This window comes from Polypterus senegalus, chromosome 1 (assembly GCF_016835505.1).
Source record: "Polypterus senegalus isolate Bchr_013 chromosome 1, ASM1683550v1, whole genome shotgun sequence".
Lineage (NCBI taxonomy): Eukaryota > Metazoa > Chordata > Cladistia > Polypteriformes > Polypteridae > Polypterus > Polypterus senegalus.
In genome coordinates this window covers 215,557,218-215,584,261 of record NC_053154.1, presented here as the reverse complement: position 1 = coordinate 215,584,261, position 27,044 = coordinate 215,557,218, and the positions used below count along the sequence as shown (strand labels likewise).

Sequence of the window (27,044 nt, the reverse complement as noted above, 5' to 3'; positions counted from 1 at the left end):
TCATTGGGTCTTGGGCCCTACTGACACCAACTCAAAATCTGATTGGTTGAAGCAACAGTTTAATCAACATTTATTTTGTGTTAGAGGGCCTGCAGAACAGATTGTGAAGGCCCCGGGCAGACTTCTTTGACTTTGACTATGCCTGGCAACAAATGATGACTGAAATGTGATATGTGTAAAATGCTTTAATACGAAAATACATGTCTGGAAGCAGCATAACCATCGGAAAAGCTATGAAAGGAAGCGGACAGACTATTTGTAATTATTTAATAAGTTTTCATGGACAAAATATAATTAACATCAGTTTGTGATTCAGATATTTTTTCATCAAAATGAATTTACTTCCCAAATTTTTAAATTTGTTTCATTGTGTCCCAATTTTTAATCCCTAAATTTTTTTTCCATCTAACTTGATCAAATCATTTTATCATTAAATTGGAATGGGATGATTCCACATATAACTAAACCTTTTTACAGAGACCTAAATGGCTGGGGAGTAGGCTATCAATGCCAAATTTTCAATTTTATTAGCCAATAATCATCATTTAACATACTAGTTTAAGTCCTAGCTGGATTCTGCAGTTCCTAAATGGATTCTCGTAGAAGTGACCTTCTACCATTCTTCTCTTTCTACCATTGCTTTGCTCAAGTTTACCCCTTCCTACACACTCCTTTACTGCTAATCCATTTGTCTATCAGTTCCTTAAAATTTGGTGTCAGTTTAGGAGCCTCTTTGGTCTTCAATCTTTATCAGTGCTTTTACCTATCAATGCAAACCATGTTTTCCCTCCCTCTATGGAGTATGTAGCATTTGGAAGATGGTACAAAAAAGGAATGAAGTGCATTAAAGACTTGTACAATTGTTTTGCATCATTATATCATCTGGTTCAGAAATATGCTCCAAAACACATTTCTTACATTAACTGAAAATCTGTGCTTTGGTTCGGAACAACTTTAGATCCTTCCCCTCTCTAACTGAGCCTTCCCTCATTGACACAATGCTCCAGAACAATCCACGTTGTAAGGGTCAGAATTCTAGAATATATAATTCCATTTCATCTCTTCAACCTTCATCCCTTGCTGTTTTTAAGCACCAGTGGGAGTCTGACTTGGAGCATAGATTTTTGGATGAGGAATTGAACAACGTTCTCCACCAAGTCCTCTATCTGTGCCAGACATTGTCTGATGTGGCTTAAGATTTTACCATGAAACTACTTTTGCAAAGCAAGGTTAGCACAGATATTCCCTGATATAGATCTGACATGTGTTCTGTGTAATCAAGACCGTATAACATTAGCATAAATGTTCTGAAAATCCCAAACAATTCCAAAAATGCCCACTAGATGGGCAAAACCTGGTTAGCAACAAGGGCAGAATCTTTATAAATAAAAAGATGTATTTCACAAAAAAGGCTCTGTCAAACTGTGAGCCTATAAGGGAGCACAAAAGGCAAAGAGGCACTGCATTGAAAATGCAATCCCAAAACCAAACAAAGTCCCAATCCGAAATCCAAGAGTCCAAGGTCAAAAAAAAAGAGTCCAGGCTCAAAAATGCAGGGCAACCACAAAGCCCAATGTCACCTGGCTCAAAGTTTCTTCTTGGTGAGAGCCATTTTTGATGTTCTTGAAGTATTGGTACTTCCATCTTTTCCAAAACAAATCAGCGAGGTATTGTACTTGTTTCCAATGTCTTTGGGTATACTGGTCATTTTTGGAAAAAAGTCCTGGGGGTATGCTGGGTTGTGTCTTGAGCAATAACATGTGATTGGATGTTAGTGCTTCCTGGCCATTCAGGGCATTTGATACCTTTGTAAGGGGTCTGCTATTGAGGATGGATTCAGTTTCACAGATCATTGTTTGGAGGCTTTCGTCATCTAGCATTTGTTGGTTAAGTACTGAGTTTAGAACCTTTCTAATGTTTCTAATTTGTCTTTTCCACACACTGCCTTGGTGGATTAAAAATCCATTTGATTTCTTTCTTCATCATGGCATTGCAAATTTTTTCTTGGTTGAGATTTTTAGCTGCTTCTTGTAGCTCTCTTTCCGCTCCGATAAAGTTTGTTCCATTATCAGAGCGCATGATTTTAACTTACCCTCTTCTGCAAATAAATTGGCATATGGCATTGATACAAGAATCAGTGTACAAACTATATGCAGTTTTTAAATGTACTGCTCTTGTTGTTAGACAAATTACTCCATACTTCTTAACTAGGCTTCACCCTCTTTTTACTTGAATGGGGCCAAAATCATCAACTCCAACGATGATAAAGGCTGGTTGGTCAGGGAGTAGACAATCCTCTGGTTATCCTGCCATCTTTTGCTTGCCTGTTTGGACACTGTATGCAGTACACTTTGAAATAATATTTCTGATTGCTGAATTGTTGTCCTTTTGTGATCCAATATTTCTGGCGCAACTGTGGTAGCATGTAGTTATGTCCACAATGTCCATGTTCTTTATGAATGTGTCGCAAAATGAGAGTAAGCAACATGTGAGTTCTTGTGAAGGATTGCAGGGTGTTTTGCCTCTTTGCTGAGTCTTCATCCAACCTTTAGGATCCCATCTTGCAGGACTGGGTCAAGTTTGTATATTTTGCTACTTTTATTTACATGTTGGTTTTTGCATAAGGCTTTAATCTCTTCTGGGTAAACTTGTAATTGACTAAGATGAATAAGATCATTTTCTGCTTTAGACGTCTTTCAGAGAAAGTATCTTTAACTTCACTGTTGATTTATATTCCTTCATATGTTCTGTGATTAGTGCAGTTGGCCTCTCTCTGAATCTTGTATTACTTAAATCAGGCCCTTTCAGAAACTGTTCATTCAGTGAGAAGCCTTGGTAAGTGGCTGAACAGTCAAAAACACTCTTATTTTATTTTTCTTTGGATGATATACTCCATGGTGAGGGATGTACCACACTCTCTCTTTCTTGAGCGACAGCTGCTCTGTGGGTAACTTAATAGCATATTCTTTGTCAAAAAAGACCTTCATGAAAATTTTGTAATTCTCATGGAATGTTGGATTCTTTGTAAGTTTTCTCCTGAGGCCAATAGCACGCTGTTCTGCAATGCAACGATTGTATGGCACTTTAAGTGTCTCATCTTTAAAAGGCAGATTAATGCAATAGTGTCCATCCACCAACTTTGCCGATTCTGAGGCAATGCTCATAAACTTAATGTCGTTCTGTGACATTTCCTCTTTCTCCTCACAGCTAAACTCTGGAAAGTCTGTATTGTACTGCTGGAGTGACATTTGTTCTATTTCCATTATTGACACATGATTGACTGTGTAACTTTGTAGTCTTTCATTGTCTGTTCCCTTTATTAGGCCATTAACAATCCATCCAAGAACTGTATTCACAGCGTAAGGACTTTCACCTCTACTGTTTATGACTTGCCATGGTTCCATGGCTTTAGTGACATTTGTACCTATTAACAAGCCTACTTTTGTCTTTACTTGGAGTAGATGCATGTCTTTGAGACAAGACCATCTGGTGCTCCTTTTTATGAGGTGTGGCCATTTCCTTATTCATATGCAGAATGACTGGATGTAAATGAGAGCATATTTGGCATTTAATTTTTTCCACACAGTCTTTACTAAGAGATCCTTGTTTAACGCACTTAAAGAATAAGCCCTTAGATTTCAAAAAGTCAGTTCTACTTTCATATTTTAGTTTCTGAATTGCATTGTATTCGACAAGATCGTGACTTTCATTGTAAAAAAGACAGGGCTTGCCGCACACATGACCAGCCATCTCTGCCTTTTTGACTAAGACGTCTGTATTCCACTTTTCAGAAGTATCAGCAAAGCTTGTAACAAAACTGTCTTTTTTCAGACCGCCTTTCAGAGGAAATTTCCCTTGATCAGTCTTGACCTTTTCCTTCTTATAGATATGGCTTTGTGGAGCCGAGCCATACACAGGATCCAAGGCTATTTTAGCTTGTTCTTCCAGAAAGTCCACGAAGTCGACGAGTCGTGTACATCTTTACCTTCAATATTCCAAAGCATACAGTGCATCTGGAAAGTATTCACAGCGCACCACTTTTTCCGCATTTTGTTATGTTACAGCCTTATTCCAAAATGGATTAAATTCATTTTTTTCCTCAGACTTCTACACACAACACCCCATAATGACAATGTGAAAAAAGTTTACTTGAGGTTTTTGCAAATTTATTAAAAATAAAAAAATTGAGAAATCACATGTACATAAGTATTCACAGCCTTTGCTCAATACAGCAATTACGGCCTCAGGTCTTTTTGAATATGAGGCCACAAGCTTGGCACACCTATCCTTGGCCAGTTTCGCCCATTCCTCTTTGCAGCACCTCTCAAGCTCCATCAGGTTGGATGGGAAGCGTCGGTGCGCAGCCATTTTAAGATCTCTCCAGAGATGTTCAATCGGATTCAAGTCTGGGCTCTGGCTGGGCCACTCAAGGACATTCACAGAGTTGCCCTGAAGCCACTCCTTTGATATCTTGGCTGTGTGCTTAGGGTCGTTTTCCTGCTGAAAGATGAACCATCGCCCCAGTCTGAGGTCAAGAGCGCTCTGGAGCAGGTTTTCATCCAGGATGTCTCTGTACATTGCTGCAGTCATCTTTCCCTTTATCCTGACTAGTCTCCCAGTTCCTGCCGCTGAAAAACATCCCCACAGCATGATGCTGCCACCACCATGCTTCACTGTAGGGATGGTATTGGCCTGCTGATGAGCGATGCCTGGTTTCCTCCAAACGTGACACCTGGCATTCACACCAAAGAGTTCAATCTTTGTCTTATCAGACCAGAGAATTTTGTTTCTCATGGTCTGAGAGTCCTTCAGGTGCCTTTTGGCAAATTCCATCCGGGCTGCTATGTGCCTTTTACTAAGGAGTGGCTTCCGTCTGGCCACTCTACCATACAGGCCTGATTGGTGGAGTGCTGCAGAGATGGCTGTCCTTCTGGAAGGTTCTCCTCTCTCCACAGAGGACCTCTGGAGCTCTGACAGAGTGACCATCGGGCTCTTGGTCACCTCCCTGACTAAGGCCCTTCTCCCCATAACACTCTGTTTAGATGGCCGGCAAGCTCTGGGAAGAGTCCTGGTGGTTTCAAACTTCTTCTACTTATGAATGATGGAGGCCACTGTGCTCATTGGGACCTTCAAAGCAGCAGAATTTTTTCTGTAACCTTCCCCAGATTTGTGCCTCGAGGCAATCCTGTCTCGGAGGTCTACAGACAATTCCTTTGACTTCATGCTTGGTTTGTGCTCTGACATGAACTATCAACTGTGGGACCTTATATAGGCAGGTGTGTACCTTTCCAAATCATGTCCAATCAACTGAATTTACCACAGGTGGACTCCAATTAAGCTGCAGAAACATCTCAAGGATCATCAGGGGAAACAGGATGCACCTGAGCTCAATTTTGAGCTTCATGGCAAAGGCTGTGAATACTTATGTACATGTGCTTTCTCAATTTTTTTATTTGTAATAAATTTGCAAAAACCTCAAGTAAACTTTTTTCATGTTGTCATTATGGGGTGTTGTGTGTAGAAGTCTGAGGAAAAAAATTAATTTAATCCATTTTGGAATAAGGCTGTAACATAACAAAATGTGGAAAAAGTGATGCGAATACTTTCCAGATGCACTATACGTTGCCACTGTCCTCACAGTTCTTGTGGGAGCTTGGAGATTATAGTACGAAGGTTATTGTTACTTTAAAATTAATGTCCGTCCATTAAGCTGGACATAATTTTCATGCAGCTATCAAGAAGGACCACATAATTCATCAGACCATCTCCATCATCTGCCTTTATTTGTGGCCACCTTTTGGCTTTCTTCATATATGCATCTGCTATCCATAGTTGGTTTCCATAGAGGCTTTCAAGCTTCTTTCTGGCCTTTTTGTATCCTTCTGCCGGTGGCAGGTAGATACAGCCTTTAACAATTTCAAGGGGTGAGCCTTTAGTAAACTGTGCTAAGAAGTCCAATTTATCTTGGGGTTCACATAGTTCACTGGGTCACCATCAAAAGCTGAGACCTTTCTGCCTGGCACAGGAGTGCCTTATTTTGCTGTTAATAATGTTAATAGTTAGACTGATATTTATTTTCATTTCTATGCAAAGAGCTACAAATACTTGCCTCATATGGCTCTTTATTTTTCTCATCTGTTTTTTCAGGAATGTTATAGGGATTTGGTTTACTTGGAATGTGGCTGTGTCCTTTAAGAGCTTTCAAATTTTTAATTGAATCCTGCAATTGAAGCTTCTAACTCCAACTGATCTCTTTTACTGTAGCTTTTAGCTAAGCTTTAAACTGTGCCTCTTCCAAGTCTTGAGCCTGCTGCCTTTTTTGTGCTTCTGCTTTGGCTAGTAGCACTGCATGTGCTGTCTCTTGTGCCCTGAACTTGCTCGACTTTTAGTTTTTGCAGAGACTTGAGAGGCACTGTCGGCAGGAGTCACATCATCAATAAATCTGTACCCCTTGAACTGGTTTGCAGAATCAGGAGGCTGCTTGTTGAGGCTTTTATCTTGACGTGTTTCCATAACACAGTCCACCTATTTTCCAAAAAACGTGTGTAAGGTTTTTGGTTTAGCATCAAAACCTCTATGTAGCCGTTTTTGTTTGTCTTCGTCGTTTTGCTTGAAAAGTAATTTAAACTTTTAAATTCCATTCTCAAGGTGTAGAAAACTGTCTCAATGTTTATTTTTTCACAGTTAGATTAATTTTTTGTAAATCCTTTATGTGCTTCATCAGGCTGGATAGCTGTTCGTATATTTCATCTATTTCCAACTGAAGATCAACACCTGGTTCTGAAGGGTTGTCCAGTAACAAGCGTTCAGAGATTATCCTGGCCTGCGGTGGTACAGTAAGCTGCTTCCTGTCGTCATGGAGATAATCCCTCAATGTTGCATCACAGTCGTCAGGATAACCACTCAGGATTCCTTGTGGAGTTTGATAACCCTTTGGGCTTCCATGTGGAGATGTCATCTCGATCATGCACAAGGGCAGACTCCCTATAAGGTATTTAAGCTCCTGTATCCTAGTTTATATAGTCACACAAAGAGCGCTAGCAAATCCCTCAAATGTTCAACTCCGATCAAGCGACAAAGATTAAAAGTAGTTTTTCAAATCCTCGTTATTTTCTTCCATCACTGTCCAACGTCAGATTTAATCAGGTGGGATTTAAACTTTTAGTGCAGCTGCTGGTGAGTAAGGCAGGATCAAGCACGGGTCAAACGCATTGCTGAAAGAAATCTCTTAGTTCATAAGTTTGTTTTAAAAGGTTTAGTAAAAATTCAAGGCAAACAGTCCACACAAGAATAAAAAAAGGTTTTTATACACAGAATAAACGGCAAAAAAATGGGGGAAAAATGTTTCTTTTCTAAATTTAACTTTTTATGTCTAATTTCAGGTGTCCCTAAACTTAAAGATGCCTGACTTCACCTTCAGTGCCCTCAAAACGTACAGCACTGCAACTGCATTTTGTTTAAAATCATGTGCCCTCCATGCCTTACACACGGCAAGGCAGGTCACTAACTGAGTCTAAACTATAATCAGTGAGACAAGAAATAGTTAGAATATACTAATTCAGTTCAGCTTGTGGGGGTTACAAGAACCTCCCGTAGACTGTGCACTAAATATGTAAGAAAATAAACTGCTCAAAAAAATGAAAGGGACACTTTGAAAACACATCAGATCTCATAGGAAAAAAAATCCTTTTGGATATCTATACTTATATGGACTGAGTAATGTGTTAGGAATGAAAGAATGCCACATCGTTTGATGGAAATGAAACTTATCAACTTACAGAGGGCTGAATTAAAAGACACCCCGAAAATCAAAGTGAAAAAATGATGTGGCAGGCTAGTCCATTTTGCCAAAATTTCATTGCAGTAGCTCAAAGTCGTACTCAGTAGTTTATATTGCCCCCACGTGCTTGTATGCATGCCTGGCAACATCGGGCCATGCTCCTAATGAAATGGCGGATGGTGTCCTGGGGGATCTCCTCCCAGATCTGGACCAAGGCATCACTGAGCTCCTGGACAGTCTGAAGTGCAACTTGGTGGCGTCGGATAGACTGATACATAATGTCCCAGAGGTGTTCCATTGGATTTAGGTAAGGTGAGCATGGGGGCCAGTCAATGGTATCAGTTCCTTCATCCTTCAGGAACTGCCTGCATACTCATGAGGCCGGGCATTATGGTGCACCAGGAGTAACCCAGGACCCACTGCACCAGCATAGGGTCTGACAATGGGTCCAAGGATTTCATCCCAATACCTAATGGCAGTCAAGGTGCCATTGTCTAGCCTGTAGAGGTCTGTGCGTCCCTCCAAGGATATGCCTCCCCAGACCATCACTGACCCAGTACCAATCCGGTCATGCTGAAAGATGTTACAGGCAGCAAAACATTCTCAATGGCTTCTCCAGGCCTTTTCAAGTCTGTCACATGTCCTCGGGGTGAACCTACTCTCATCTGTGAAAAACACAGGGCGCCAGTGGTGGACCTGCCAATTCTGGTATTCTATGGCAAATGCCAATTGAGCACCATGGTGCCGGGCAGTAAGCACAGGGCCCAATAGAGGATGTCGAGCCCTCATTCCACCATCATGAAGCCTGTTTCTGATTGTTTGGTCAGAGACATTCATACCAGTGGCCTGCTGGAGGTCATTTTGTAGGGCTCTGGCAGTGCTCATCTTGTTCCTTCTTGCCCAAAGGGCAGATACCAGACCTGCTGATGGGTTAAGGACCTTCTACGGCTCTGTCTAGCTCTCCTAGAGTAACTGCCTGTCTCCTGGAATCTCCTCCATGACCTTGAGACTGTGCCTGGAGACACAGCTAACCTTCTGCCAATAACATGTAATGATGTGCTATCCTGGAGAAGTTGGACTACCTGTGAAACTTCTGTAGGGTCCAGGTATTGCCTGATGCTACCAGTAGTGATACTGACCATAGCCAAATGCAAAAACTTGTGAAAAAACAAATGAGGAGGGAAATATGTCAGTGACCTTCACCTGTTAAACCATTCCTGTTTTTGGGGTCATCTCATTATTGCCCCTCTAGTGCACCTGTTGTTAATTTCATTAACACCAAAGCAGCTGAAACTGATTAACAACGCCCTACTTAACTGACCAGATCAATATCCCAGAAGTTTCATTGACTTGATGGTATACTCTGTGTTCCTTTAATTTTTTGAGCAGTATATTTAATATAACTTAAACTAGCCAATGGCTCTTGCAGAAAACATCATCAAAGAAAAGCAAATCAATAACATGAACATAATCAATAGCATAAAAACTAAATAATATTTGAAAAATAACAAGTATGGATTCATGAAGTTAGCCTGAAGGGATGAGTGATTTCGGATGTCAAAACATGAAACACACGTGACAAACACCTACCCATATATCCATTAATTGTATCCAATTAGCTCATTTGCAGGGTCATACAAAGCTGAGTCAGTGATTCACAGAAAGTTTGAAACAAATGTTGTTGGGAAGCTAGTCCTTAATAAAGTTTTTTCTTTGAAATCTCTCTCAAACATTGTAAGTGAGCCTTTAACTTTGTATTAAAAGCAGTTGGGATCACTTGAAAAATTGATAGCTGACTGCTGGGAAGTGCCCTGGAGGAACCTTACTGATTCCCTAACGGAAACAGGATGTTACTTGGAAGAGTTGTTAGAGAAGATTTAAACTGTTTCCATGGATATATGGGTGAGATTTTCCAAAAGTCAGGCTACATAGGAAATGTTTTTTAAAAAGGTGATTTAAAAGATTTATACACTAAGATTAAGCAAATACTGACAAATAAGCCAAATAAAAACATTAATAATTGACAACTCAAGTGAGCAGAGAATATGCATGGTCAAAGGACACACCCTACACCACAACACAGCCTAGTTCACCAACTGTAAAGTGACTTCTATGGCGTAATGTATCAAACTGTTACACCCTAACTTCCCGCGCACTTGTGTATTTAACTTTTTACATTTTCTGGTAGCATTTTGGGCATATCTGCCTTTTTATTTTCCCAGCTGAATGGGTAATCTGCATTTCCTCAAAAAAGTTTTGACTCTCATAAGACACAAGGAGATTTTCAGGGCATTACACTCATCCTTTCATTCTCCTTTTTTGTTACAATGTCCCAGAACTTAGCAATGCAGAAAAACAACTTTTAATGAAGTGACCCGTCCATTGCAGGACACACTTATACACCTTCTTACACAATTCTGTTTAGGATATGGGAGGAAACCGGAGAGGTTGAGGACGGCCAATATATAAAAACATTATACAAACACACACTGGGTGGCTAAGCAAGCACTCAAACCAAGTCCTTGGAGTGGTAAGGTCAACCCTTCTCAATGACCTTACATGCAGATTATATAAATATAAAAGAAATAGCAATGCCAACCTAAACAGGCGAGTACAAATGCAATTTCTTATAAGATGTGTCCCTTAATCTCATCTGTTCCAGTGTTTGTTGCTGGGGACATGATAAAGTCTGAAATTAGTGCTGTCTGCTAGTTTTTGTGGTTTGACTTTTGCACATAAATGATCAGAGAGCATGCAACCAGAATTTTGGCAAATTCACAAGTCTGCAAAGGTGTGTATATGAAAATCTATTTCCTGTATGTTAGATGAAAGATATTTTATAATCATCCACGTTTGATGAAGAATTATTAAATTTTCAAAATAAATTTAAGCAATGCAAAGCATTGGAGAGCACCTTCGATTCAATTAAATTGTTCAAAGTACTACCAAGCTCCTCAGCACTGCTTAATACTGTTTTATGTATCTGTTTAATTTAGTCACATTTCTGATTACCAAAATAAATGAAGATTTGAGGGTGGCACTATAAAGAAGTGCAGGCCATGTGCTGTGGGTGGTTAAAGAGGGCACTGCTAGCTCAACTGAACTGTGCAGCCCATTCAGTTTTGGATGAAAGTATTTTTGCTAACATAACATGATCTCTACAAATAGTTACACTTTGTCAATGCAGTGGTCAGATATCTAACCTAACCACTACCCTTTAATAGGCAGGCAGTGTGGCTTGGACCTCAAACCCTGAGCTTGTGGGTTCAAATCACTACACCTACCTGTGTTCCAACTGGAAAAACAAACGAAACGTAACTAATTGCATCTCAAATACTGTAAGCCGCCTTGCATAAATAAGTAAATGTGAATCACACCTTAAGGGGTATGTTGGTACAGTGGAATTGATCATCCATTCAGTTTACACTGACTCCACCTCTGTTCCATATTTCAAGACTGCAGGTAGGAATAAACTGAGTAACTTTTGTAGTTTTCAATTTTTAACAGTCATTTTTCACCATTTGTGTATAAGTTATAGGGCAAAGTTCATTACTGATGGCTGTATTTTAATTTTGAGCATCTATTGTTTATGTAGTAACTCAACTGGGTGTCCTAATTACTATTGTTGGGAATATTACACATATAGCATGTGCACCTTTTATGAACATTTATAAATACCAAAATGGCCAAAGGTTTGTGGACACCTGACCGTCACACCTATACAAGCTTGTTGGACATTCCATTCCAAAACCATTAATATGGTGCTGGCCTCCTTGTGGTTAAAACAACCTCAACTAACACTTTTGGAGTGTACCTGTGGGAATTTATTCCCATTCATCTGAAAAAGCATATGTGATGCTGGACAAAGACCTGATTTGCAAACCGACATTCCAATTCATCCCAAATGTGTTGAGTGGGGTGGAGGTTGGGGTTCTGTGCAAACTCCACATCAACCTGATCAAACCATGTCTTTATGGATTTGGGTTTGTGCAAAGAGGCACAGCCATGCTGGAAATGAAAAGAGCTTCCTCCAGACTGTGGCACACAATTGTCAAAAATGTCTCTGTATGCTGTAGCAATAACTGTACCCTTAACAGGGAGCCAACCCCAAACCCCGACAAAGAACCCCAGACCATTACCCTTCCTCCACCAAATTTTTTTGTGAACACTAAACAATCCAGAAACTCCGGGCATCTGCCAAACCCAGAATCATCCATTAGACTGCTAGGTGGTGAAGCATAATTCATCACTCCAGAAAACACATTTCCACTCCTATGGAGTTCAGTGGTAGTGTGCTTTATACTACTCAACTTGACTTTTTTAGGCTTGACCATAGGAAACCATTTCATGAAGCTTCCGAAGCACAGTTCTTGTGCTGAAGTTGCTTCAAGAGGCAGTTTGGAATTCTGCAGTGAGTGGACAGGAGAACTGTTGAATCTGCGAGTTTGCATGGTCTACCACTTGGTGGGTGAGCTGTTGTTGCTCATAGATGCTTTCACTTCACAATCACAGCACTTACAGCTGACCAGGGCAGATATAGCAGAGCAGACATTTTGTATACTGACTATAGCAACGATGGCATCCTATGACAAGGCCATGTTTAAAGTCACTGAGCTCTTCAGCATGACCCATTCACTGCCAGTGTTTGTCATTAGAGATTGCATGGCTATGTGCTTGATTTGATGCCCCTGTTAACAACACCCAAAGTCAGTATTTTGGCCATATAGTGTATGCTGTCTTGACCATCCATGAATCTATTAAATAAGGTAAATGTTGGACAAAGGCAAAGATCTGGCCTTCTTACGTTTTATTTGAGTAGAGGTTATTAATTAGATAACGAAATACCTATTACGTAACTAAATAATCTGATTTATTTTATAAAACCAATTTTTAATAGGGAGTGTTCATTCTCACTTCCCTATTTATTGGGACACTAAATGAAAGTAAAGATTCACATTGGTATTGCAACTGACATATCACAGCCCCCTCAGAATGTCATTTAACCGGCCATGTAGTGATTTGCACAGCCACTTGCAGATCCCGTGTCCTTACGTTTAACTGTGAACCTAGTTACCCACTGCACCCAGGTCCCAATCCAGGTGGTTCGTCGTGTGGTGGGTGCGGCAATGTGCTATCAGCGACATGCTCCCAACCTCTAGCCTACCTGGATTTTCATCTGGGTATTTTGGTTTTCTATCCCACATTCCCAAATAATATATGTTAGGCTAATTGGCAATTCCAGGGTAAACATGAGCTCTGCAATGGATTAGCACAACATCTAGTGTTGTCAGAATTGACTTGAACCGTAAAGATCCTGAAATGGATTAAGTGGATGTGAAAATATTATGTTATAAACATAATAAACACTCCCAGGGCACAATCAGTGGATTCTCCAGAAGGACGTTCATGATAAAGTTAGGCCAAGGCACACTGTCACTTAAATAACTACATAAATCAATCAGAAAAAAAAAAGTGCTATGTAGATAACAAGATAGCTAAACGGCTCTTGTCTTTACTATTGAAGTTCGAAAATTACATTCATCCATTTATTCATTATTGATTTCCCACCTCTCGTTTGAAGCTTGGTCACAGGAGCAACAGTCTTAGCAGTGAAGACCATCCCAAGACGTCCCCAGGCCCATCTGGAAGATGTACTGTTCCCAGCAAACCCTGGGTCTTCCCCAGGGTCTCCTCCTAGCTGGTCATGCCCATAAAATTTCCACAGGGAGGCGTCTAGGAGGCATCCGCATAAGATGCCCGAACCGCCTCAACTGGCTGCTCTCAATACTGAAGGTCAACAGCTCCACTCTGAGCCTCTTCCGGATATCTGCACTTCTCATCCTATCTCTAAAATTACAGTGGTAACTAAACCTAGATTAATAATCACTGCAACATTTTATAATACAACTGTTATAAAACATTACCATACAATATCTAAAACGTGGTCTATTTTATGAATGTTCTTTTAGATTTACAGGCTAATGAAGGGCTGAAGTCTATCCATGCACCATCAGGTCTTAGAAGTTGTGTGCACTCCAAAGTGCATGTTAGTTCTAGTGGGAGTTAAAGGGACCGGGAGATAAACAGCAAAACCCCACCACAAAGTCAGACAGGCAAACATTGAAACTGAGAAGACCAAATTAAACCGAGCAGCAAGTGAAGAGGAGTGCCAAAAGAATAATCAGCAATACAAAGCCAAAGTCAGAATACCGAAACAAACCTTTTTACTTGGTATTCGAAAGCTAAGCTACCGCAAGTCAAGAGAAAGTCATTTGTTTATCCACTAAAGGATAATGAGATTAACAAGTGGTGAATTCATATGCACTGGCTGCTGTGTCACTGATGCAACTAGTTGAGTGACATGAAGTCTGTATGGTGCGCGTAAACGAGAAACAATATAATGTTAAAAAATATAAATGCTGTTATAATTAACAAGGAGTACCAAATCAACCATAAATCTAGATTCCCCAACAAAAAAACACAAAAATCGGTTAAATAAATTATGCAAGTAAAGAGTCCAAAAATAAAATTAATAAATAAAATACTATAATCCCAACACTAGATAAGTGCTGCCCATTGATGGCAGGCCAGTCCAACCAAAGACTCACATTGGATATATCTGGGATATGGAGTGAAATGATACTTAATGGAGAAAAAAACATATAGACACAAGAAAAAAATACAACATACATATAGACAGTGACTGGGCAAGAAGTTGAACCAAGAGACCTAGAGCTGTTAAACAGCCTTCATGTAATGCAGACAAGCAAGTATTTGTAAGACATAAAGAAGTGTTATATTAAGACAGAGTAAAGACCATCAAGGTTAAGTTCACCCTCTATCAAGTAAGCATCTGTAAAAAACTGTAACATGTAAGCAGGCTTTGTTTTCTTGTGGTTGTGGTATTGCTTGTATGAGTCAACAAAATGGACTTGGTTATGCTGTCTTTGAGGAGATGAGATTCTTTTTATCTTCTGGAAAATATACACGTTAACAATTTTCAGCTGTACAATTTGTAATGTAATGTTATTTTCTTGTGGTCTGGTGTTTTATTCTCATTTTATTTTAATATGTGCAGGAGTGGTTAAAACACTGACTTTGCATACAGTTGAGAGTGACTGTCTCAGAGATCATTATATTTATTTATCCTGAGAAACAATTTTTTTCAGAAATGTGGTTGCAGTATGAAAATTGTGACAGCATCGGGTACTGGGGAGGTGAAAACAGGATGGGATGGGATGCCAGGGTACATTTACTTACATCATAACAATTTAGAGTCATTACCTTAACCTATCAGCCAAAAGAAACAAAACAAAACACACATGTGAACCATGAGAAAATATACAAAGTCACCTTCCAGGTAACCGAACTGAAGTCCAAATGCTGTATGCCACTCATTATGATACATCATATACCCATCTGTCCATTCTTGAAAATGCTTAGCTCAAATGAGAATCACTCAGGGCAGAGCTTATCAAAAGCAGCACTGGGCACAACGAAGGGACCAACTTTGGATAGGGGTGCCAGTCGCACAATCACTGATTTTGAGCCACTTTAGTTTTCTCAACCAATTTAATGGGATGCTTTTGAAGTGCTGCGTAAAACTAAGGTTAGAACATACAAAATCCACACAGAAGCCACCAGACATGTGAAATGCGTCAGGACCCAATCTCTATAAATTCCTTTTAAGATACTTTATAAAGAAGGTTAATGAATGATGGTGTCAATTAGGCAATCAACTTAAGGCGGTGTTGATTGTGCAGACATCTCCTTTACACTGCTGTCTGAACCCCGGCCTTGTCAACTCAAATACCCTCATAACACAAACACCCTTGTCCTTTGGAGGTTCTACCTAAGTAATAAAGCAATACCCCAGAACATTCACTAAGGTAGTGCAGTTTCTCACAGACATACTGGGAACAGACACCCTGCTTCCTCCTATTCTTGAAACTGGCTGATTATACACTTCTGATTTCTTGTTGGGTTCCCGTGGATTTGTAAAGTGGGTAGGCATTGTTCTCATTTAAAGCAGAACAAACAATTGTGCAACTTTGAGGAAAAAAGCCACAAAACCCCAGCTAATGTGTTGACCTATATTTTTGCTGAAATTCAATATAAAGCAGAACTGCACTTTATACAAAAGAGCTGAATCTTCATATCTTCACAGGTTTGTTTTTACTGCCTACACATGATAATTTTAGTGTTTACATTTTTCATACAGTATCAGTGAAGGGGGAAAGTGAAAAGCAGCCTATACAGTATATTTCTTCGTACCAACACAATTTAGAGCTGTCTTCTGTGTTAAGGAGGATTGGGTGATACCTGGGGGTTTCTAAGCCACATGCAGAAGATTAATGGGGTCTCCAAAGTAGCTACTGTATGTTATTCTAAAAAGAATAGAAACAGCCTTTCCGACAGCCTTATAATTTGCAATGACCTGAAGAGATCCAGCAGTATCTATTTCTTAATGCTAATCATTTTCATCTATACATTAATCCAGGCCTGTAAAAGATAGTGGCTATTATAGCCCAGTTGTACCTGTATCTCTGTCAGTAGCTCGTACGACCACCACCGATGTCCCAATGCCTGCAGTCTCCCTCAAGCCCAGACGATTGTACTGCTGTTGAGTGAATATAGGAGACTCATCATTGGCATCTTCTACATACACAATAACCTGCAAAAGGAATACATGAGAAATTAGTTAGGCATACCATAAAGACAGACAAACTGCACCTATCATTCAAACTTCACCCTTTGCCTCTAGGTGTTAATGTTTTCATCTTCTTACTCTTGCAAAGACATCTGCAGATGACTATATTCGTCATCATTCCTCTGCAAGTGAGACCAGCATGCAATACATTAGAAAATCTCATCACAGATCATTAGATACTGATCAGCTAAGGAAATCATGCAGAAAATGCTACAGGATCACACCATCCACCTTCTAACCAACATTAGACCAGTGTGATGAGAACTTATGCCACCAAGCTCATCTATTGTATTCACCTCGATTTTCCGAAATAACAATGTATTGAAATTTGGTGCTTCATAACGACTCTCCACCACACTACTTGGTAATTTATTCTGTGTACCTATGGTTCTTTGCGTAAAGAAAAACATTCCAATATTTGTATTATATCTTCCTTTAACAAGTTTTCAAGTATGCTCCTGTGTTCTTCTTAAAATATTTATTTTAAAGTAGCAGTAAACTGCCCAAATGTGTATGTTGTCCAAGCCTCTCTGTAATAATGTGGCAAATTCTGCATTATCTTCCATTCCACCTGGTTTGGCATTATCTGCAAACTGACTGTGGAACTGCAGTTGGAAAATTAGTGCCCTGTTTTTAAATAAATAAATAATCAAATGGCCGGCTCGATCTTTGAGGGTGTGCAGGCTCACACAGATGCGAGAGGTTGGTGAGGTAGCTGAGGCAGACGTACCTACACATGAGGGTGTAGTCTATCTTAATTGTTTTATTGGCACTGCACCCAGAGAGGCATATAAGTGGGAGCTGGCATGAGAATCACAAAGACAGAGAGAGGAAAAGAATGGAGGTTTAAAGAAGAGAGAGAAACAGGTAGGGAGACGTGAGAGTGCCGATGTGAGTTAGCAAGGGAGAAGAAGCAGGCAGCCATGTGGAGAACCCTCAGGTAAACGTGTGGCTGATACTCAGGGGCTGATGAAGGGAATCACTCTTGCTGAGCTGTTGGGAACTGGAGTGATGTGGTGCTGGATGGGGCGACTCGCCGTGTAAGTCCGGGAAGGAAAATGGATGGATGGATGGACGGTATTTCTATCTGTAAAATTTCCAAATCACTGTCTCCTTAGTAGTCCCTGTTACTGCAGGTAGGTCAACTTGTTAACTTATATAAACTTCAAACAAATGCAAACATTTGATATTTCACTGTCTGTATACTGTAATTCACCTTATTCTTCCTAATAAAATTTCACCTCCTTCTTGACAGTTCTTTTACTACTAAAATATTGGAAGAATCCCATTTGGATCATCTTTCACCTTTTCTGTAATATTTCTCTCCATCTGCCTTTTAGCTTTCCACATTTCATTTTTAAGCTTTGCTCTCATGCTCTCATATGGTCTACCACTGGAGTTATTTGTCTTATACACCTTTATAACTTGTTTTTTAGTTTCTTATTATTCAGACATTACATTTTCTACTGTGAATCATGAGAGCTAGAGCTTATCCCAGCAGCATAGGGCACAGAATATTATTATTCTTCTAATAATAATAATAATGTAACATTATAGAAATAGACTTCTGTCTTACGGTAAGCCTTATTTACACTCACCTAAAGGATTATTAGGAACACCTGTTCAATTTCTCATTAATGTAATTATCTAATCAACCAATCACATGGCAGTTGCTTCAATGCATTTAGGGGTGTGGTCCTGGTCAAGACAATCTCCTGAACTCCAAACTGAATGTCAGAATGGGAAAGAAAGGTGATTTAAGCAATTTTGAGCGTGGCATGGTTGTTGGTGCCAGATGGGCCGGTCTGAGTATTTCACAATTTGCTCAGTTACTGGGATTTTCACGCACAACCATTTCTAGGGTTTACAAAGAATGGTGTGAAAAGGTAAAAAACATCCAGTATGCATGTGGGTGAAAATGCCTTGTTGATGCTAGAGGTCAGAGGAGAATGGGCCGACTGATTCAAGCTGATAGAAGAGCAACTTTGACTGAAATAACCACTCGTTACAACCGAGGTATGCAGCAAAGCATTTGTGAAGCCACAACACGCACAACCATGAGGCGGATGGGCTACAACAGCAGAAGACCCCACCGGGTACCACTCATCTCCACTACAAATAGGAAAAAGAGGCTACAATTTGCACGAGCTCACCAAAATTGGACAGTTGAAGACTGGAAAAATGTTGCCTGGTCTGATGAGTCTCGATTTCTGTTGAGACATTCAAATGGTAGAGTCAGAATTTGGCGTAAACAGAATGAGAACATGGATCCATCATGCCTTGTTACCACTGTGCAGGCTGGTGGTGGTGGTGTAATGGTGTGGCAATTGGGCATCGTTTAAATGCCACGGGCTACCTGAACATTGTTTCTGACCATGTCCATCCCTTCATGACCACCATGTATCCATCCTCTGATGGCTACTTCCAGCAGGATAATGCACCATGTCACAAACCTTGAATCATTTCAAATTGGTTTCTTGAACATGACAATGAGTTCACTGTACTAAAATGGCCCCACAGTCACCAGATCTCAACCCAATAGAGCATCTTTGGGATGTGGTGGAATGGGAGCTTCGTGCCCTGGATGTGCATCCTACAAATCTCCATCAACTACAAGATGCTATCCTATCAATATGGGCCAACATTTCTAAAGAATGCTTTCAGCATCTTGTTGAATCAATGCCACGTAGAATTAAGGCAGTTCTGAAGGCGAAACACTGTATTAGTATGGTGTTCCTAATAATCCTTTAGGTGAGTGTATGTTAGAAAGTGAAGAAAATGTCCTGCAATTTACATCAGTGAAACAGGAAGACAGCATGCAGATCAAAGAAGTCTGCAAGCCCATTGCAGCACATTTCACTTCTCTTGCTCATGGCCTTGCTGGTCTGTTTGTTTATATTCTGTCAAAAGGATTTAAAGACACCTATGAAAGAATAACTGAAGTCATTTCTAAAATTAATTCACACATTCCTTCAGCTCTTAGTGATCAACTAACATCTTAACCTTACTTTTTATCATCTCTGATGGTGAACTTTTATACCTACTTAGGCCTTCACCTATGTGTGCTTACTCATCTCCAGACACAAACCCAATTTATATCTGAGAGCCAAACATACGTCTTTCTCAGTTTCTTTTCATTTTCAATGTGGAATTAACTTCCATCCAATTTTCTCGTATGATTATGCATATTGACAGCACTTCTCTAATAGCAGTAAAGCACCTCAGAATGTATCATACCATAATCCAAAGAGTTATTTGATCATGGAGGAGTTGGGGCACCGGCGGATTTCCGTGTAATATAGAAACCAGCTAATTTGCAGGACACACTCCTAAACAACCTCATAGACAGAGTGTACTATGAAAATAATTCTCTTAAGTAATCCAGTGATTACTGTACTGTACTTCTGATCTTCAAGTGGTTCTTTGAGTAACCACAATTAAATTATAATTAATATGTGAAGGAAAGTGTTTGTGTGGTGGTGCCTAAGGTAACTGAGTATGGCCAATGTCACTCAGAGTTTGTCCAACTCGTAAACTCCTAAAAGTGTGTGTTCTAAAGTCCTAAAGATGGCATTGTGGGTTAACTGGTGTCTTTAATTGAACCTGATGTTGGTGTGTGAGTGTTCAGGCCTACCAAACAGTTACAAATCAGGGGTTCCTCTCATTCCAGAGCAGATGGATACTCTGTATTGTACTAGAGCAGAATAGGTAAAGAAACAAAGAAGAATACATTATTGTAAAAGAAGAATTGAAGTAAGAAAAAAAACTAAAAATACCCCAGACAAATGCTTCCTTTCTAAGAGGAAGACCGAGGCAGGAAACAGCTTTAAGAAGTATTATATCAAACTGCTGCACTGCATTTTACAGGTCTGACCAGTGTGAATCCAGTACAAAATTCACCTGTGCAATGATAATGGCCAGTCATTTGTTAATGAGAAATAAACTGTCACAAGACCCCTTGCTTTACACATCTGCTGAGTGTTTTCAAAGTCTGCTCTTCCTAATGTAAACCTCTAGGGTGATCTAACCTTGTGACACCAGAGGCTACTTGCTTTTCTTACCACCAATTTCTTAATCAAAGATTAATTCATGCCTTTAATCAGTTACCCGGGGACAGAGTGGTGGCTCTGAGGCGAGGGATGTGTGTTGGCAATCGGAAGGTTGCCAGTTCGAATGCCAGAAGTGACTCTACTCTGTTGAGCAAGGTCCTTAACATGCAGTGGCTTTGTCCTCGATATGACGTTAATCTGCATTCAGTCCTCCAAGCAGGTCCTCCAACTTACAGGGAAAACTTGAGGGGTGGTGACAGGATTGGCACTCCAGCCACCATAAAAAACAAACCTTACACTGTCCCAGTGTGGTGCTGAGGTGTCATTCGCCACACTTGGGTCCCAATCCAGGTGGTTTGATGTGTGGTGGGTGCTACAGAATGCTATCAGTGTATGCTCCCAACCTCTTTCTCTCTATAGGATGGTCCAGATCTAATTATCCAATTTCCATTAGAAGAATCGTCTTTGCGCCGAAATGGAATCATCAACGCATAAATCAAAGTCATCCAGACGGTCTGGATCTGCATAATTAGATATGGACCATCCTGTATTAATCAGATATCGATCTCAACTTAGGATTATTTTTTTCTCAAATGCCTACATTTTGAATGCCTAAAGTGTTATTTTTCACTTTTTTGATTCCAATAAAGATGCGTTTTTATGGTGGAACTGGTCAGATTTATATGCATTACTTTTGGGGATTTTGCTTCGAAATCTATTTTCAAAGCAGTCCTTCAATGTTAAACACACAGATGGAAATAATACAACATCCTTAGAAGATGTTTCCTTCAACATCTCAGAATCATGTATTAAACTATTTGGAGACGACAATTTGCCCCCAAATGAGTATGTGTGGAATGAATGGCAACCAGTCCAGTGTTGGTTTCTATCTTATGCTGCCAAGCAAGGGTCTAGCCCTCTGAAACTCTTCAACAGCAAGTTTAAAAATATGTAAATCGATTTCATGCTGTCTAGAGTTGTATATAGAGATAAACCTGACTTTTATCTAGTTCTGAAGCAGAATGTGTAACACATAATTGAAGGGACACCTAAGAGGTCCTTCCCTGAGCACTCTCACCTACAAACCCACAGGCACTCATACAAGGACAGTCAGAGTTGTCTGTTACCCTAATGTGCACATTTTTTATGATCATCCTGACTACAGACAGATACACCAAATGTCCAAAACACACATGTTTACTTTCACCACTGTCTTTCCAGCAAACAGTGCACAAATCAGCAATCAAATAAGCTCACCGTCTTTCTTTTCCGTATTCTTATTCTTCTTTCCTTTCTCTTCTACTGCCACCTTCACTCCTTTCTCGCAAGCTCTGTTCTCTGCATCCCGACTCCGGCTTTTCGAATGGAGTGAAGTGACCCCTTTTATAATGCATTTGGATGTGCTCCAGGTGCTCCATGATGATGTTCCTGGTGTGGTGGAAGTACTGAATGGGCACCCAGAAGCACTCCGGGTGTACATTATTCCTCTTCCCGCAGCACTTCCTGGTGCGTCGGAGGTGCTGCAGTCCATGACTTTGTAACCATCCGGGGGCACCCTGGCGGTGGCTCTGATACAAACCAGGGTGGCTGCCCTTTAGTGTCCTGGGGGAGATATTGTCTATCTCCTGGTCCTTCCATCCTCCAGGTGTCCCGGCAAGGCAGGAGCCCCAGCTGTCCGCCACAGTATAGGGTGGTCCAGATCTAATTATGCAACTTTCATTATGCTATAACTTATTAAGATTATTACATAGAAAATCACCCGAAAAATCCCAGACCATCGAGAAGTGTGCAAACTGACGACATGAAGAAACGTCTTCGCACCAAACTGGAATCGTCCCGCATAAAGCAAAGTCATCCAGACGATCTGGATCTGCATAATTAGATCTGGTCCACCCTGTATATTAACCACCTTGGCACTACTGCTAAAAGTGGAGATCATCTTACTAACTATCCATCCATCCATTTTCCAACCCGCTGAATCCGAACACAGGGTCACGGGGGTCTGCTGGAGCCAATCCCAGCCAACACAGGGCACAAGGCAGGAACCAATCCTGGGCAGGGTGCCAACCCACCGCAGCTTACTACTTATATTTATGGCAAATCAAAGGCATCTTTCACTTAGATTCCATGGCTCCAGAAGTTAATCAGTTTAAAAAGCAACTAGTTACAATTAAGAATTCTGGGATCGCTCCATTATTACTTTCAAGAACAATGTCTGTAAATTTCTCTTATTGTGGCTCTGAGGATACTAAAATGACTGCTAGTCTTATCACCTTTCATTTGAACAGTCTGGCTTTTAAAATGGACCAAAGTTTCTAAAGATTTTATTTTTTTCTAAGACAGGTGCAGAAAACTGTAGGAAACATAGCATGTCTTTTAAGGAGATAAATTGATCCAGCATTGGTTTTGACAAAGAGCAATTCACAGCAGTGTTGATTTAACTTTTTTGAGATAATCAAGAAAATGTTCAATGCACAGCGATGGATTATTATCTCTCAACAGCGAATTGTTATCTCATTTCTTTCAAAATATTTACCTAAGGCAGTTATTATTTGACACACACTCTTCAGCCACATCTCTTATTCTCTTTTTGTTTCCATTACGTTTTTACCCCCAGCTTCCTAGAATCAATTGTTTTTCAGTACAGTTTGTTCCTTATCTTTTTGATGAAGCTGCCCTTTTCTAGGAATACCTCAATGAGGCCATGGTGACATTGCGGATAGACTGTGAAGTTATAGCACTCATCACACCAGTTTTTAGCCATCCTTTCAGTTTGGATTTTTTAGTTTATTTTGTGCAAAATGTGCTTTTCAAACAAAATGGAGTGACTAGAGTACAGACTGCAGATGAAATGCCAGCAGTTCAATGTGGTTATACAACTTTTAATATATAACAAAGCACTCTGTATAGGGGTACCAAAAATGCTGGACAAAAATGGTGTCTTGAATAGTAGAAAAAATAATGATGAAAAATAAAAAGTAAAAAAGCTGCAAAGAGCATGATGGAGAGGAGGAGATTGGGAGCATGCACTGATATAGCACGTTGCCGCACCCACCACACGAGGAACCCATCCCAGAGTAGGGCCCGAGAACAGCCATGCAATGGGTGACACCTTTGTACCATACTAGTCCAAATGGAGTGGAGCAGTGGCTGGAGTTCTAATCCTGCCATCAACCCCCAAATTTTCCCTGCAAGTTGAAGGACCTACTTTGCAGGGCTGGATGCAAGTTAACATCATACCCAGGATGAAACAGTTGCAGGTTAGGGGCTTTGAACAAAGGTCCAATGGAGTGGAATCACTTCTTGCATTTACAGGATTCAAACCAGCAACCTTCTGTTTGCCGGCACAGGTCCCTAGCCTTAGGGCCTCCAGTCTGCCCTCCACCAAAGCATGATGGGCTCCAAAATAATTTCAGCCATACCTATTGAGTAATTTTGCAAAAATCTGTGTCCAACATTTGACAAAATATGTTCCATAGAGTCACTGTTTGTAATGGAAACATACTGAGAACCATTCATTTCTTGTTTTATCTGGACCTCGTTCTTCCTTAAGTACAGAAGCATCTGAATCTTAACAAAAGAAGCTATTAAAATGAAGTAAACATTTTGCAGAGTACGTAAACTGTGGTGCATGAAAACTACACTAAGTACCTATTTAGCAACAGGAAATTACCTCATATGGTGAAACTGGCTTGAAAGTACATCTGCGGCCACTGTGGCCTTCTTGTTCTAAGCAATATACACCTCAAATGGACATCTTTAGGCCCCTCATACCAGGACAAACGCCATTGATCTTAGAATTTCTACTTACTCCTTAACTACAATCAAATCTGTTAATTCAGTTCGGCATTTTTTTTTACATTTTTCTTAAACATGTTTAACCTGAATTTATATCAAAGACTACTTATTCTTATTCTATAACTGAAGTGCCTTTTATACATTGTTTTTAATTTAATATCAGATACCTGCCCATTTAGGAAATGAATGCATGGGTGGTGTGAGTCCAAGTATACTTACCCGTACTGTGCTACGCATGCTTCCAAGGTCGCTGTTATAGGCTTCCACCTCCAGCATGTGTGAAGTGGTGGTTTCACGGTCCAAGGGGCGCTGTCCTCGAGTAATAAGTCCTGTCACTCCATCAATACGAAACACGTTGTTGTTATTACCTTGGATGGAAAAGGAGAAAAAAAGAAGTGTTTTAAAGTTAATGTTCTTTTGGTTATCTTGTAATGGCTGCTGGATTTGTCATTCTTACAAACTGAATATCTTCTATAAGCAATCAAAAACTTACAAAACATACTTTGAATTTTAAAAAGGGTTCATTAAGGTAATTTAGATAGTTCTCTAAGTAGGTCTCCTCTCAGGATATAATCTTAATCCCCTGTAGAGAAAACAAGAAAGGTACTGTGTAGTGAATAATATTAACATCTAAATTTAATAAATTACAAATATTTGTAAAAACAAATCTCAGTAGCATACATGAGAAAACACATTATTTGAGATGCAAAAGATATAAAGTATTAGTAAAAGTCTCAACCTATTTATCATGCTCTGTTATAAGCATATTGCTGTTTCCACTTTATCAGTTGGAAATTTACATTGTTGTAAGTACAGTGGTGCCTCGGTTTGCAAGCATAATTCATTCCGGAAACATGCTTGTAATCCAAAGCACTTGTATATCAAAGCGAATTTCCCCATAAGAAATAATGGAAACTCAGATGATTCGTTTTTTAAACCAAAAATATTCATATAAAAATGATTAATACAAAATATAAAGTAAAAATATGTAAAACAAATCAACCTGCACTTTACCTTTGAAAAGAATCGTGGCTGGTGTGAGGGAGACGAGAGAGAGGAGAGGAGGAGGAGGAGAGTTATTGTGTAGGACGACTTTCACTCTAACTAACGGAATCCCTGCTATCTGTTGGCTCACTGGAATCTTTTTCTTTTTTTGTGACTTTAACAAGGAAACCTATCCAATGACAGTTGCTTTTGCGTGAAGAGTCACAACACAAAATTAAAAAAAATGCTTTATGCACTGTAAGGATTCTAAACTCTTTTGGGATTACCCCGACCCCAATGAGACAAATTGCGGAAGAGTGTCCCGAAGCAAACGCAGGCTCCCAGCACTTAGCAGTTTGCCGTAAAAGCGAATCTGAAAAGACTGCGGTCAAGTTATAAGCGCCTGCCATTGATGGGTGATGTAAGGAACATTATAAATGCAAGGGTATAGTATTACTTGGCCACTAACCTGGTCACGACCCTGCCGGATTGCTGTGTCTGTGTATAGGAGAGCAGTGGATCCTGCTACAATAAGTAACTGTGCTGTTTCTGTTTCACGCTAAATAAAGCTGGTTTTGCTAAAGTACTGAGACTCAGCCTCGTGTTTTGGGGTGCATGACAGGGACTCGCACATTACAGCACACACACGTGGTCACCATGCTATAGTAAACAGTATACGCTCATACGGATGTTGACTATATGAGTGAGACACACCGACTGAGACCGAGCATGGGAGACGATTACCCACAATCCCGTGGCGAGGGTTAGACAAAGCGTATACGGTGTGACAGATAGACGGCACTATCGTCCTCTTGATCCCTCGGACAATATGTCAGACACCAGGTAAAAGTCCAATCTGTTGACTTTTTATTAATAAATAGTGCACAAAGCACCCTCCTCTCCACAATACTCATACAATACTCAATAATTCTCCTATACAATGATCAATCCACCACTCCCAGACGCACTTCTGGGTTGTAGAGAAAATACTCGCTGCTCCTCCCTGCAGCGCCTTCTAGCAGCCCCCGTGGTATCCAGCAGGGCTGTAAAGGAAAACTCCAACGTCCATAATTCCCTGCTGGCATTCGGGGCACCTCCATGCTGCAGGGAGGGCTCCACCTGGTGGCCTGGGGGTATTGGCCGAGATGAAAGGCTGGCCATATCCCACAACGGACAACTCGTATTGCAAGACCAGGCTCGTTTATCAAGTTAAAATTTATAAAAAAATTTTGCTTGTCTTGCAAAACACTCACAAACTAAGTTACTCACAATCCAATGTTTTACTGTACACCCTTTCTGTTCCATCAAGCATGGTTCATTCATCTATCCACCTTCAAAGGCAGTTAATCATACTGGGGTTCAAGGGGGCCTAATTTTGGTAGCACTCAGGATAAGGCTAAAACCACCTGTGGATGGGGTACCAGTTTATTACATGGAACACTCAGTCTCTCTCACACAGACACACACACACACACACATACTGTACATCAGGAGCTGCACATCTTTACTTTTAGATTTAACAATGCTTTATAGTGATGCTTGAAAAAAGAACTTTTGCAATTATGCCTATAATTTTTAAATGCCTATCAGATAGCCTTGGTGTTACAATCCCTCCTAATCCATTAATAGCTATGTTTGGTGTACTTCCAGATGGGCTTAAAGTGAAGAAGGACAAACAAACTGTAATTGCCTTTACTTCACTATTAGCATGTAGGACATCTTG

General features: G+C 40.2%; 1 protein-coding gene across 6 annotated transcripts in view; it reads right to left on the bottom strand.

Moving 5' to 3' along the window:
- cdh23 (cadherin-related 23) overlaps window positions 1–27,044 on the bottom strand; it is a 1,363,918-nt gene that overhangs the window by 316,945 nt on the left and 1,019,929 nt on the right. For all 6 annotated transcript variants that reach the window (XM_039768795.1, XM_039768746.1, XM_039768764.1 and 3 more), the window contains exons 29-30: window positions 24,557–24,705; window positions 16,319–16,454 (exon numbers count right to left, since the gene is read on the bottom strand). In XM_039768795.1, the coding sequence (XP_039624729.1) occupies window positions 16,319–16,454; window positions 24,557–24,705 (285 nt within the window). The remainder of the gene's footprint in view (window positions 1–16,318; window positions 16,455–24,556; window positions 24,706–27,044) is intronic.